Consider the following 15,978-nt stretch of genomic DNA (forward strand, 5'->3'; position numbering starts at 1 on the left):
CCCGTCTAATATTTATCACAAACCACAGTTGAAAAGCACCTCTCCTACCTTCTCATAGAGGACATCATTCGCCAGGATAAAGACAAGGCTGGAATGGTGGCAGTGGGACTCCCTAATCCTCCTGCTGAGTTCCTCCACTTCTGTTGCACAGTGAATTATGGGCTGGGAAACAAAGGACCTGGGATCTCCGCCCAGTGATAAGAAACCTCACCAGAAGGGAGGGAGTCTGAGATTTAAAGGTTCCTGTCCCCTGGACTGTATATTTCCTTTTTATACTAAACTAAGTGTACAAATAGTCCATGGAGCAGGAACCAGAACTCAAGCCTCTCCCGCTCCCATGTCTACACTCTCTGTAGACATATGTCTACACTCTGTGCTACTCTACTGGCACACTTTGCTGTCTCTTTTCTGGCGCAAGAACTGTGTGTTTTCTGTTAGGAGGTGGCTCTGCTTCAAGATCAGGGAGAAGAAATCCCACCCTGCCCAGCCTAGTAGAAAGGGGCAATCTCCAGACAGGCCACTGCCCTGTGATGTACCCAGGATGAAAATGCTACAGTTCACTCCGCTGTATTTTGTTTCTCTGCAGCAGCATGTTTGTGTAAAGTCTTCACAGATAAAAATGAACACAGCAAGGCAACTGTGGAAGCAGATTCACAGTCCCTTAAGTTTAACATTAAGAAAAAGCTGTTTCAAACAGACATATGAAGGACACAAGATTTTTTTTTTTATGAAAAAAGTGGAAGAAACAGAAAGAATATCCAGATGTAAGTGATGGTCACTGGTAAGCAATGACACCAAAACCAGAAACAAAAGAAATTATGTCAAATAGGACACTCATGCTTATATCAAAGGTACCAAAGATGGTAAATAATTTCCATGGAGAACAGAAAGAAATATTATAGTATATCTTAGAACACTAGTTAGGAGACAGATCTGGCGGCTCTCAAGTCCTTTGACAAAATAAAGCAACAGTTCGATGGGAAGGAACTCAGTTCTGCTGAATACACAGACCTGATCCTGTAAAACATAAGCACAGGCTTATGTTTGAGCAGATCAATGGTTCCACTGACTTACAGGACTGTTAACATGATTGAAATTTAAAGGTAGGTATATAGTACAGTACTTTGCTGAATTAGGACCAAATTGTGCACACATTTTTAGGCTTGAAGCTCTCTACACAACTGTTTCTGCATACCTGAAGGAACTATTGGCAACCACTGTCATGGCCTACAGGCCAAACCTCTTGCATTTGGAAAATACCATGTTCACTGGGTTATTTCCTTTTGGGCATGTATTAGCAGATATGGCTATAGCAGTCCATATAAAACTGGGCAATAGGCTCTCTCCAGATGGCTTCCAATCACTGACAGTTGACACAGAAAATACACAGACTGATGCTGTACTCCAGCAGCAATCTCTTTATTTTGCTTTTAGTTATTTATCACCGTCCAAGATGATTTGTCCTCTGCAGGTGCTTTTCTCACTCCATTGACTAATAAATTCTAGACTATTTTAGACTAGATGGTGAAGTTTAAATGACATGAATCCCACATTTGGAAAACAGACATGGAGTAACATACCATATTTTAGGAAACAAAATTTTACATCCCCATTTAATACACTCAGAACAAAATACTAATTTTTAGAAATAGCCAGTACACTAGTTAACAGATCTTGTCTCAAAGGGAAGCTAATTGTGGACTAGTTTGTGCACTGAGTCCAGCATTCTGATGCAGATCTCTTCATTCAGAGGAAAGTAACAAGATGCACCCAAAGACTTGAGTAATGTCACTCCTGCTCCCTGCTGTTGCAAGCAGGCAACCACTTGGAAAACTAGGAGTACTATTGATCTCACCCCTGCTGATCCAATGGTCCACTGTGAGCATTCATTTCAGTTAAGTAGCACGGCTTCTGCTCCATACTCCCCGCGGCTGCCAGTAACTCCCCATTGCTCCATAAATAGTGCTTACAGCTTCCCCAGCATGGATCCATTTTTCTCTGTTTTCATTCATGTTGTGCTTGCTTTGCTGTGGCACCACAAAGAATTTCCCAGCTGCCTGCAAGTGCCAGGAGTCAAGCCCATATATTCAGGATGGGATACTTAATTCCTTTTCTATAGTCCCAGAAGAGAGATCCCAACTTCCCTGACTTGGAGAATGGCCTCGGCAAAGGCCCAGATAATTCATCTGACAGCTTCAATCAGCTGTTCAGTTAATTCCTTCCCTTCTTCTGTCCTTTCCTTTCTTCTGGCTTTTACAGTCACATTCTGCTTTGTACCTGCTATGAAATCCAAGTCTTGTTAATCTTAACTCCGTTTTCCATCAGTGGAAATCCCGCTGCCTCAGTAAGCTAACATTCACCTCCCAGCCCCAGCAGAAGCGTTTCTACTATTTGAAATTCCTTTTATAAACTATTTTAAACACTGACACAGGGGCTAAAAATGAAACTCTTGCAACATAAATTCAAGTACCATCACATGCATTCTACCCTAGCATATGAGATAAAATCCATCACAAACAAGGAAAAGTTGCTTTATAATGTTGCCTTTACCTTAATGAATGAAAAACATTAGTAAGCTCAATACTTGCATAAGTCAGCTGGCTTACCATAGTTTACCATGTGTTATCAGCTCTTCCTATGTGATTACCAATCAGCACTCCACATCTGATGCATTTTACATTTTTTCTGTGATGCCTTTCTCAGGCATTTGAAAGTTTTATTGCTCCATGAATGTAAAGGGAAGGTTTGAGAAAAATGTTTAATTAAAAAAAACCACACACAATTTAGGGCTCATAAAAATGCCAAACTGATGGCAGAGAAAGTATAAATCTTTCTAACACGGCCCACAAATGCATATCATACTTGACCTGACGGAATAGTTCATTTTTCATGTCCATTTGATTCCTGGCTTTTTTATTGAGGTTGCCAATGAAGGTAAGAGTAAGTGCAGGTGATTCTGTTAAAAGGAAATCTGTTCGTTAGGAACTGGACAGATACCAGCGACTCATTTCACAGAGGCCATTGAAGAGCTCTGCAGTGGTAGCAGCTTTCCATTACTACCTAGGTAGGTCACAGTCAGATCAAAGGCTAAGGCAAAAGGTTTCTTCTAGATCCTACTGTTAATCCCCAGAGCTCTTTCACCAGCTGCCAGATTATACAGAATCTAGATGTTCATTAGGCAGAGTCACAGGCAAAAGCTTAGCGCAAACTTTAATACTGTTACCAGCTTTCTCTGCGACCTTGTGCAAGCCACTTTCTATGGAGCAGTTTTTCCAAGCTTAAAAATGAGAATAATATATTCTTTTTTAGATAATGCTTTGGCAGTTTAGATGAAGCGTTCTCTCTAATAGCCAAGTAATATAATTAATACTATTGTGGCAGTTCAGCAACTTGACAGTGAAGATAACCTCATAACTGAAATCCAAGATTATTTTAAATTTAGGCCCTGATTCAACAAAGCATTTGAGTTTATCCCTTTTTCTAAAAGTTTATATTGATGTGCTGTCCTGATCATAGGTATTCCATTGTGATTGAGCAATTATGATTGCTCATATCAGAGAGCTTCCACTCTTAACTTACAATACGCCATGGATATGTCACATGAAAAGCTTGCATTATTCATCTTGTTTGTTCCATTTTTTGATGATAGAGCCCCTTGACAAAATTTCTTTTGGCTGCACTACCTTCTTTCTTCCTTTCCAACCTTTCCCCCATACCTCAGACTTCCATCAATGGACCCAAACTTCTTTATTACTTATATTTTCCTTCTCAGATATCTTCACTCGGCTCTAAATACTGGTTCCCTAGATTTTATATTTATTTTTCAGGACCCTGAGGGCACTAACAAGCCTTAATGGTCTTGACCAGTCTCTCTGGGGCCTTCCCCCACCCTGCCCACAGCCCAGAACCCCATTTCAGCCCCTTGGGGCTCCCCCTGCCCTGCCCATGGCTCAGGACCCCATGTCAGCCCTCTGGGGACCCCCCACCCTGTTCCAGCAACACTGCAGCAGGGTCAGTCTCCAGCTCCCCACAGCCCTGCCCTGCCCATCCATGGGCCCTGCCGAGCCAGACCCAGCCCACCGCCCGCCCTTGCCTTGGCCAGTCCCCAGGGAGGTGCCCAGTGCCTGGGGCGGGTGCTGCCCCGGTGCTCCCCGGCTGCCCTGGTCCTGGCTGGGGTGGTGGGATGGGCCCTGGCTGCCAGGCCCTGCCCCGACAGACCCCCATGGGGAGCCCCCGATGCTACCGGCACCCAGCCCCCAGGGAGTAGACAGCTGAATTTAGATCCTATCTTCCACCTTCCTAGATCACTTGTCGCTATCACCTCGAACATAGCCCCCTCTCAACCAACTCTGCATCACCTGTTCCCATGTCACTGCTGCCTTTCCCAGTATGTCCTTAACCAATTTTATTCTACAGTTTTCCCACCTCTTACTGCAACAGATCCCACCTCTCTAGCCTACTATCTAGGCCATCTGTGCTTCTGTTCCATTAAACACTGAGCATGATGTGCTGTAATCTGCAAATTAGTTCAAAAATGGAAAACTTTAAAGCTTCAGACAAAAAAGACTTGTGGAGGGGAGGATGAGGGAGCATAAGCACGGCCATACAGGTCAGACCAACGTCTGTCTAGTCCCAAATCTTGCTTCTGAGAGGGACGGTGAGAGATTGTAAAAAGCAAGGAAAGCTTAGAGGGATCTTTCCTGGTCTATCCTCCCCTATTCCAGCAAGATGTCCTGCAAATTATAGTTTTTAATATACCTTTATCCTCTACGAATGTAATGAAAATGAAGGTGATGATGATGAGAGTGAATTCAATACTCTCATACAACACCAGGATGACATTGCAGGATTCACAAATTTCAAAACTTTTTGCCAAGCCCATGGAACAAAGAATACACACAGCTAAAACAAAGAAAAAAGGAGCTAAAAGCTGTACCTATTTTCACAGTAAATGATATTGAGGTCCATATTCACACGAGTGACAAACATGTGGCAGTCAATCCTGACTTCATTAATTGTAGGAGGTGGCAAAGCATGAGCAACGACAACAAGTCCCATGATTTGGCTGGGTACTGTCCGTCCGTGGGACAGTGACACTCTCAGACGTAACCGGCCTGTTATATGAATCACCTGGAAAATAAAAACAATAAAAGAAACCCCAGTGAATTCTGGATGCAACTGTGACATCAGTTTCTTTTAAAGGACAGCATTACTATTCCCTACAGACCACTTAACACAGCCAAAAATTGTACTAAGTAGCTGCCAGTATTAGTGTTAAGCTTATTAATATTGGCTGTCAACATGTCCTATATGTCCTCATGGCAAAAAAGAAGACAAGAACATAACAGGCAAATGCTTTACATTCATCAAATAAAAACATCAGAACTACTGTGGCATTGATTTTTGTTGTGGTGGTTGTTACAGAAAGAAAGAAGAAGAAAGAAACAAACCAGAAATTCAACAAAAGAAAAAAGAGAGGGGGATAAAATGGAAATAGTGAAGGTAGAAATTAATAAAATATTAATTTTATAACATATGGAGATTGAATATGAGACAAAAAGATCGGCAGTTTTGAAACTTTTCCAGAATGGATTTAATTGAATTGCTAGTCACCTACACCATGGAGACACTGCTCACAGCCTTGAATTACTTCTTTGTGGTTGGCAATTTGAGAAGCAACAGCCTAGAAGTGATCAATGAGCTCAGCTGCAGGATGGCCTTCTTACATCCATAGCAAGCTTTTTAAGAGCTGGTAGACAGGTAATGCCTAGTCCACTATGTATGTAGGGAGAGCTGTGGGGGCGGATGGTGTCTTTCCCTATTCACAAGATAAAGCCAGAAGATGCCCAGGAGATCCAATTGCACCCCTGGAGAGTGAAATTCTAAGAATGCTGCCTGAAATGGATTAAGTTGAAACTCTGGGAAAAGAATAATCAACTACTTCCAGTTTCACTCCTTCAGGAGTTCTGTGGCTAAATAAAGGGGTTGTTTTTTTCAATAAAAGACTATAAATACAGCACCAATGCCAGATATCAAACTGAAAATGGAAACTGTAGTTCCTGTACTCATAGATAAGACAGCCATAAGAACTGGCAGTTGCAGGCTGTCCCAGATTTTCACCCTCAGAGTGTGTTACAACATCAACATGAAGAGAAGGCTTCCAGGAGATGGGGGCTCCTTTCACTGTCATCCCAGACTCAGTAACCAGAGGTCAACAGAGATGCTGGTTGGTAGCAAGTGCACTGGAGGAGGTGACAGAGATGTGATGTATTTATAAATCCACTGATACTCATCTCAGAAAGACAGCAGCCAATCTCTGCTTCTGATCTGAGATTGATTGTTAATAGAAAGTGAGAGAGAAGAAAATCTTTCATTAATAAGACTGCAAACCACAAAGTGCATCCAAATTTAAGTGTAATTCATGCTAGCAGATCTGTGGTCTAAGCCTTGAAGTTTGTGTCTTTTTTTTAACCTAATCATTAAAATATCTCCTTTCTCCACTATTTTACATTTCAACTCCAGCCAGTGTGGTGAATCTGAATGAGGAAAGTGATTAGCTGCTGTATTTGTCCATTCCAGTTGCAGGTTTCTGACCACCCACATTTGAAGTAATTATTGCCTAAACTCACACTTAATGCACCTTCCAAGGGCAAACTATTCTATGAATATTTGAAAAAGTTCCTAAAGGCAGAGATGCAAAACCACCATTTCAAACACACTTTATTTTTTTTTTCTCAAGACCTCATTAACTAATGAAGAAATAGCTAAAAGAAATAGGATTACCTTCACAGGAGGGGCAGTAATAGTGTATTTTGCTCCTTCTAGCTAGGCTTGCATATACATCTGCTTTTTATCATTATCTGTCTCTTTTTATCATGCAGTTTCAGCTTACTGCAAAAACTCAAATCTGTAAATGCTTGGAAAAATGCTGACAGATAACTAGTAATAATGTGAAAAATAATCTTATACTGAATGTGCTATGCAAAAGTATTGTTGTTCTGTTGTTTTTTCATAAAAGTCCTTATGCTCATATGTTTGAAGTTGGCAATATCACTTGAGGGAATTTTTAAGATATATCATACTTAAAATCCATTTATCTCTTCCTTGTATTTTTGGAAACCTCCATGTCATTTGCATCTAAGTATCAACGTGATTCGGTTTTGAACAACTATTCAGTTTATTCAGTCAGTACCTCACTTTTTTCTAATTCCTCATCTGAAATACACCTCAGATGTAGTATTACCCCAAGAGACAGTTCCAAACCTGCTAGACCCACCATATATTAACATTGTTGAATTTCAAGAGTTTGCTTCCAGATTCAAATTATTTAGCTTGTTCCTAGCTCTATCATGGATCAGAACATGTTCTAAATCCCCATGTGAATTCAAATTTTAGGGGTCAGCGCTCAATTGCATTCTGATTCTGTACACTGGGAAATATACAGCAACCTGCCCATCAGTTCCAGTGCCTGTGTGCCTCTAAAGAAACTGTATTTCCATGCCTGAAATCCCTTTCTATGACAACATTAGTCAAACACACCAAGTGGGAAATCTAATTGGTAGTAAAAAACAATTCTAGCTGTCATGACTTTGTCTACATTGTGAGTATTCCCACTTTCAACACCAGTTCATTTGAACTGGGATTAGGGGTGACAGGAATTATAGGGTCAATTATCTCCAGTAGCTAAAATTAATCTCTTTATAATTCAATCCCACAGCACTAGTCTATCATATCCTAAAGCAGTATTATGACTTTAATGAAGCTAAATGGCAAGAATAAACTGTTTTATGAAGGACAATACTTGGATCCAGATGTAAATATTTAACAAAAATTTGCGAGGAATATTCTGAAAATCAAAAGTAAATGCAGTTCTTTCATGAAGTTGCCTTTATAAATGCTTTCTTCTAAAAAGTATGCAACAGTCCAAATCCATCTTTAAACTATAATTGTCTTCTTTCTAATAACGCTATATGAATTGACTGGCACATTTAGATGTCACAGCAAGAGAAGACAGTGATACTGTGTTCTGTCCATTACAAAAAGGTGGGTGAATGCTATACTCCTGATCACAGGGATCATCAGAAACTTTGTATGTCAAGAGCTGTACAGATTTCCCCAGCATTTCTCCATCTACCTCCTAAATGAAATTAGTAGCAAGACTCCTTTTTTACTCTAATGGGAGCTGGACTGGGTTAATGGTTCAGAGACTTCTTTGCTTCCAGACTCTTTATTGGCAGGTGTTGTAACTTGCATGATGACTTCATCCTATAGAAGCAGAGGGAAATCTTATGGCCAAAATAAACCTCGTGACCTGATCTAGACCAGGATTTCACATAGGTCATTCTGACCTGTATTATTCTTTGTAATGTAACCTAGTTGTATAATAGTTATACTTGGATAGACAGGTGGGTGAATCAAAAAGCATTTTGTACGAATAAAACTTTTAACACTGTGAAATGAAAATAACACATACGCTGCTGTAAAGATGTCACGCTGAAGCAAAACAAATACTATAAAAATCTTCTGTACTGTTTAATTACTTTGTTAAAAAAATTCTAAACCAACTTTGCCTGACACTCCAATATTGGAAAAAAAAATCATTATTTGGTTTTTATTTTTAGCTGATTAGAAAAGGGATTTGCAAAATATTGTAAGTACATGTAAACAGAGTTTATGAGTGTGGGAGTGTTAACAAGCCACATTGCTTGGACAAATATATATTTCTTTTCCCTGCCATATGCTCTCTTCAGTCATCTGTTAGCGATAAGCACTTAGATGTTCTCTACTACTGTCTACTCATTATAAACAAGCACATCACAAAGACCTTGATAAAACCTTCCCTCTGTCAATACTTAAGGAAAGGAAAGCCCAGTGATTGAAAAACACATCTGGAACCTGCTCATCATCCTTTAAAGCTAAATCTCACCTCTGGAGATGGAAATACTTTCTTTGGCAAAAGAGATCTTTAAATATTACATCAATTTTTTCACATACATGCGATGTCAGAGTAAGGACATGCATTACCAGAGGCTATAAAAACCTGCAAGCATGAAAAATCTGCGAATTTCACCTTTCAGATGTCTCTGTGTTCTTCGAAACTTAAACTTCCATTAGAAAGAAATGTCTAAACTATTTCTTTTGTTCTTTGTGTAAATCACTACGCCACTTTATTATGGGACTGAAACCACAGCACTGGCAGAAGTGCTCCCTCCACCTAATTTCTCTTAATGAGATATTAAATTTGAAGGCTTAAAATTATTGCTTAGACCCATATTTTGAGAAGGCTGTCACGTATGAAAACAATTTAGTTTGTGCGCCTAGATATTTATTTAGCTGTCTTATGAACAATTCACACATACATTTATTCCCCTTTACAGAAACAACTGTGATTCACAAGGATATATATATTTGTTTTGGTCTCTCAAAGATGTTATTTTATATTTCCAAAATCAACACCTAAATGTTTAAAACACAATTAATTTGAACTGCTAAAATTGGCTGACGAAATATCTTACAAATTATAGCCATGTTCTTACATTTTTCTTTTGAAGAATTGTGTGCTCCTTCACTCACAAATACATGGACATGCATCTCAAAACCTGCCTATGGCACTAGCAAGACAAATGTTTTAACTCTCCACAAGGTAAAGAGTTCCAATATGGTTTCAGGTGATTTCTAAGCAAAGATTGTACATTTAGAAACAGGTTTTCCTCTGGACTTTTCAAAGAAAACAGAGTCCACTGTCACATCTGGAGTTCATACAGTGATATCCTAAAGGTTTTTCTTTTCTGACATCAAAATAGTTCCATGCCTATCAACCTAAACTTCAGTATACGTTTCTTTATCTACCACAGCTGTCTTCTTTCCTCCCTGTACCCCACTGTAGTCACTAAAACATTTCTATTTTCTTATGTTTTCTCATGGTCAGAAGCCATTTATTTCTGGGGTTCCACAGCCCGATCCTCACTGACACCAAAGACTGCTCTCCCAGTCTTCAGGAAAGCTTTAGGAAAATACATCTGTTGCCTATACTTATCATTCAGCAGCAGCTGGGAAGAAGCAAAGAGGTGCAGTAAGGCCTTGTGTTTGCAGTTCCAGTAATATTTGCATATCCCATTCTCAGACTTACTGCATTTCACTGCAGTATTCCTAACAGGAGGTTTCATGAAACATGACATTTTGGTGTTGAAAAGGAGTGAGCTGCTACAGCTGCAATATGTTGGATCATCCCACATGCGCAGAAAGTTTGATGTGTCCCACATGCATCCAACTCACTGTACACACAGAGATCAATTCTCCATCATGTGTACAGTTAGCTTAACACACAGAGGACACATTGGACTTGCAGCATGAGCCATGTAAAGTAGTTTGTGCATGCCCAGCGGCCACTTTTGGGGATTCCTGCATGTCTGGAAACCTGATCAATCACCCCTCAGATAATAAAGTTGTGAAAGGTAAAGTTTGTAGATGTATGCTCCTGTTGTATCAATGTTAGATTTACTATCTCTCTTCATCTATAAAATAACCACATCATCTTTTCCCTTGTTAACGTCACCCATCTCCAACTTCAGAAGTATCACCTACCTTTTCTCTTGGACAGCGTAACAGAATAACATGTCTACTTACAGCAATTGTTCTCAACTCTTATTTGATTCAGAAGTTTGCTGCTTCGGTTTTAGCTTTGAAAAAGTACTTGTATGCTGAAAAACTTGTTTGTTTTTTCCCGACTATAGCAGTCCGTCTAATAAAAGATATTGCTTCTACACACAAACTTTGTCCTATTATATCAAGTCCACACCAGAACAAAGGAAACTACTAGTGCAGCTGTCAGTGACTGATTCTGAACCACGGTGGATAAAAAACCCTAAGAGACTAGGCAGTGATCTGTGACTCCTGAGACAGCTTTGTAAGTAAAATTCAGTGAGTCTTAACTCAGTTATGCACTGAATGCTACCTGAACCACTGTTAAAGAGTTGAGGTCTTGAGCACCCATTCATAGAATACGAGTCTGATTTCAAGGAGGGCGAACATTATTCCTAACACATACATAGTTTCAAGGTCAATAGCCTCTTTTCCATCTACAAGTACATTTCAAATCCCCTCAAAAACACCTGCAAAAGTCTGAAAATAGGAATGGTATTTAGATTTAAACAGCATATTTGGTCTCAGGATGTATTTTATTGTTAAAAAGTCAATACTAGTTTTTGGAGACACTCTAGGCTTTTTCCATCTTTCCTCTGATACCACTCTCTCCAAATAATAAGATTCAAAAGATATTTTGCTGCTTAAAAGAGTCAGAAGCAGAATTTAGGCTAATCCTAAGGGGTTTAAAAAAAGTATCCTTATGAGACCTCAAACCCGTTGGGTACTTAAAGACAAGCATCACATGGGAAACACCCTGGCTTGCAGGCTCAGTTCATAGATCTTGCTCAATCCCTAAAACAACCGGAGTAGAGTATTATTTATTACATATGAAGAATATTGAGACCAGCAGCAAGCACAATAGCCACAGTCACTTTCATTCAAGTACACCACAGGGAACAGCTGCTCTTCTGTGTAAAAGTTAGTGTTTTGAGCACTCACGCAAAAAGCTGCTTGTTCCTCAACCTCAGGATGCACATTCACAGCATCTCCCACTTGCCTCTCACTAGATAATAAACTACAGGGAAGGGAATGGGGACAGCTTTGAAGACAAAACAAGAACCTGACATTGCCCATGTCATGTCTATCATACAAAGCTCCCTGATCTGGATGTGGCTAGGTTAGGGTTATCTAAAGAATAAACTACAACTTCTCTGTGGGAGTAAAGGAAGCCTGTTGTATGATAAACAATTCCTAAAGATGCCATTTAAAAAAAACCCAAACATTTTCAAGAGCGTACAATAGGTTGTTTTTCAAGAGTTATTGAATCTTAATAGCCTGGGAAATGAACAGCAGACCAGAGGTTACTCAAGAATAATTAATAAAAATGTATTTGCTAGCAACATTTTTAGATCCTTTAGATTAACATTGTTAGACCCTCAATTTATGGCTGATTTTTCATTCTGTTACATAACAGCATTTCCATTTTATTATTTGGGGTAGTAGATCAGCAGTTATTGTTCAGTATGGCATAGCACTGTGTCCTGCACCATATACAGACACATATATATCTTTACCACCATGATGGCTCTCACATCAGAATTCTGAGGTCCAGTCTTGCATTGGATTCATTGCAGTAGTAAAAGTTGCATGATCAAGATCCTCCATTCAAAAGCACATTTGTGTTGTAAAATATGTTATCATGCCTTCCTTTCCTGTGCTGTGATTTTTTATTAATTGCAATGGATTAGCAAGCTGGTTTTCTCTAAAGAAAAGATGTTATAGACCTGACACTTCTGAAATCAGCCTCATAATATAAGCTCAAGAAAAATTGTGTTGAGTCATTACACATTATAATTTTTAATTTATTATGCTTTATACAACTGCAAAGGTTTCTGTTTTCATAACCAGCCCCCACAATAAGAGCTCTGAACATCCTACTATTAAATAGTATCCTTTAAATATATGCAGTGTTAGTAATTCAACATGCCAGGCTTTATTTTAATACCTTTGAACCCTTTTCCTTTTTGAGATGTCTTATTAATAACCCAATCTATCAATACTGCATTATTTTTTCATAATCCAAAACCTACAAGCATTTGAAGACAAGCAACATTAAAAAAATGGAAAAAGAAGAAACTAAATGAAATCACCACACTGCAACCTGAAAAAGTAGCCATAAAAATTGGTTTTATAACAGAATACTTTTTGAAGTAATTGGCACAAAGACTGTTCTAGTGCAGATTGCTCCAAGAGTGCTCTTGGCAAGAACATCATAAGCACTAGCAAAACTTTAATATGCTCAAACAGCCAAATACAAACTGACACCAGGAACCCATGTGTGGCAACAAACAGGAAAAAATAAAGTATCTCAATTTAATACAAACCTACATACAAAGGGATCAATTTTTACAATTCGTGGTTTAGCATACAATACAGCTGTCCTCAGAGTGAATATAGAGTAGCTATACATAAGAAATTAGAATTATCAATTCGGGGGAATTTCTCAAGAGTCCTTTTGATATGTAATACAGCAAATATAATGACTAAGAAACCAGACATCAATGCATTAAATGAGATCAGGTTGAGATCTATTTAGAAAAGACAGGTTTAAGCTGGAAAAAGAATCTCTTTGATATGACCTTCAGAGCAGACCATTTGCAGAAGGATTCAAGATGAGCAGATTTACCCTTGCACATCTGCTTGCTTCACAGCTGCTTTTAAATATAAACTCTAAAATATCTAATACTGAGTTATTGCAGAATTAAGTCTATATAGTAAAAAAGATTAAGAACCTGGGATTTTCTTATACTTCTAGCAAATGTTATAATGGATTTTGTATGTTGAATTGGGAGGAATAAATGAAACAGTTAATTTAAAATCTAGCTAACGTAACTAACTTATTTCTAAATGATCTATTATAGAATCTAGCTACTGCTGGTCTAAGCTAGGAATCTGGAATGCCTCAGAATTTTTGGTAGTCTGCATCCCTGATTTATGGCCAATACTTATTTAACCCTGAAACTCAAAACATAGCTCCACTTTAAGAGATTTTCCACTGCAAATCCCTTGGTGTTCAAATGCGTTGCATTTTTTTTTCCTCACGGAATGTCTGAAGTCCCCTTTAAAAATAATGCCTTGAGGATATTTTTTCCTTAGTACTATTTAAAGAAAGTTGAAAGCATTTAGCTGTTGAAGTGTGCAGGGTTCTAATAAAGGAATTGTCATCCCTGCCCATGAGCAAACTCTCTCAGAGTTCACTATTCCAGAATTCTGGTGCTTCTGCCAGCAGTAAAAATTAAACCTGAAAAATGACTTTTGTTGAATCAGTTCCAATGCAGTTTATCAGAGTATCAGGGGGTAGTGGAAACTGGCTACATCATTCTGCAACAGAAAGGGTGGAAAGGTTTTATAAAAAAAATTCTGTATGTCAGGGCAACCAAATCTTGTTGCACTAAAGACAACCAATAATAAGTATTCTTCAGATGTAGTGTCTTTATTTCTGTATTTGGAGGGAAAAATAAAGGTGGGTTTTGTGGTTTTTTGGGGGGTTTTTTTCCTACTGTTTCATTTGAAGTAGTTCTTTGCAGTCCAACAATTACCTTAGGTGATTCTCTGCACAGTAAGCAAGGACTAGATAAAACAAAATAGCTGATATGAATGCATTTTTTCTCACACAGAGAGAAAAAAAGTAGAAAATACTTTTGTCTGTAAAGACAGAAATGGATTCCCCAACTTAGCCTTGATTAAGACAGTAATGCTTATGTTCTACTCAAGCTCTCCACCTGGGGTTCCAACCCCAGAATTAATTATGAAGTTAGTCAAGAAAAGTAATGTTCACGATTCCTCATTTTGTGGCTAAATGGGTGGAAAGATATGAGTTTTTCTCATAGCAAGAGGGCACACTTTTTTTATTAGTGTGCAAGGGCACACTAATAAAAAGGCTGAGAACTACTATTTGAATTTCATTAATACCAAGGTTCCTCTGCTTGTGCTAATGGTGTCTGGTCCAGGCTCTTACACAGAGGAGCAACCATTTCATTTTAATGCTTGCATGGTTTCCCCTAGCACGGCCCCATCTCCCTGGCTGTATACAAACACAGAAGTTGTACTGGACGATCTTGGACAACAGAATGTGTGAGCTTTCCTGCAGAACGCCACAACTGTTACAAAAGCAAAGGCATAGGTGGGCAAAAAAGCTTAGTTTCCCATAGTTATTAATATGCTTTCACCTTTCTCCCATCAATGACACATATGAATCTAAACTACAGATTTTCAATTTAGAAGGGGAAAACATACAGCAAAGTATATGAGCTGGTTTTATGAAAAATACAACTGTGAATTTCAGAAAAGCTGCTGCAGGTGGCTAGTAATGCCTCCATATCCAGATGGTGAAAAGGAGTGATCATAGGATGGGAGGCCAGAGTCTTCTGGCATGTCTGCGAACATCTAGCCTCAGTAGTTCTCTGAATGTGCTCAGCATTATATTTGAACAGTTTTAAATAGGTCTCACAAGGTCCTGATAAAGAAAGTAGCTGGTATTCAAACTGCAAGCCCCAAGCCCTAAAGTGGCTTTACAGAGACCCTGGCTGTATGAGAAGGCTAGGGCACACCACGACAGCCCTTCCAGAAAAGCAACTGTGTGTCCTTAAGTGCAGCTGTAGCAGGTCAAACAAAAGGCCTGTCTAGGTCAGCATCCTCAATGTGTCACTCAGGCTGACTACGGGAGAGCATCACACTAGGCAAGCTCTAATGACATTACCCTTGTGTATTCTCCCAGGCCTTCCTGAGGTAAAGGCATGTTGTTTAGTAGTTTCACTGTTGAACTCTGGAATCACTAAGTACCTCCTTTTGCTGGTTCTGAATTTACCATTTACTACTTTAATTTTGTTCCCCACCCTGTGTATTGAGACACTGCAGAGAATTATACCCCATTCACCTTCTCTATACACTGATGTTTTCTACTATGTCCCTTCAGAGTCATGTTTCTTCCAAGCTGAATCTCCTAGGTATATTTCAGCTGTTCCACACTGTTGATCAATGTCACATTTTCGCTGTTCTACTATCTTTATTTTGAGATGAGGTTGGATAACAAGTGCACAAGTGTTCAAGATAAAGGAAAAGCATTGATTTATACAGTGGTATAATGACATTTTCTGTTTCATTTTTCATTTCTTTCTTAATAATTTCTTAGCACTCTGTTTGCTTTCTGACCACTACTGAGCACTGAGCTGTTCCTTTCATAAACTGCCCATTACAACTCCAAGGTACCTCCTCTGAGCAGTAACAGCAGGTTCAGAGCTCTTCATTTTATACATACAGCCAGGATTGTTTTTTCCCGGGTGTATTACTTTACATTTACCTGAACTGAATTTTATCTGCTCTTTTATCACCCCT

General features: G+C 39.0%; 1 protein-coding gene across 5 annotated transcripts in view; it reads right to left on the reverse strand.

The window, feature by feature from the left end:
• Positions 1-15,978, reverse strand: part of NPAS3 (neuronal PAS domain protein 3) — a 606,658-nt gene that overhangs the window by 25,031 nt on the left and 565,649 nt on the right. For all 5 annotated transcript variants that reach the window (XM_059819747.1, XM_059819748.1, XM_059819746.1 and 2 more), the window contains one exon: positions 4,937-5,130. In XM_059819747.1, coding sequence (XP_059675730.1) covers positions 4,937-5,130 — 194 coding nt within the window. The remainder of the gene's footprint in view (positions 1-4,936; positions 5,131-15,978) is intronic.

The sequence above is a fragment of the Gavia stellata genome, chromosome 7 (genome assembly GCF_030936135.1).
Source record: "Gavia stellata isolate bGavSte3 chromosome 7, bGavSte3.hap2, whole genome shotgun sequence".
Lineage (NCBI taxonomy): Eukaryota > Metazoa > Chordata > Aves > Gaviiformes > Gaviidae > Gavia > Gavia stellata.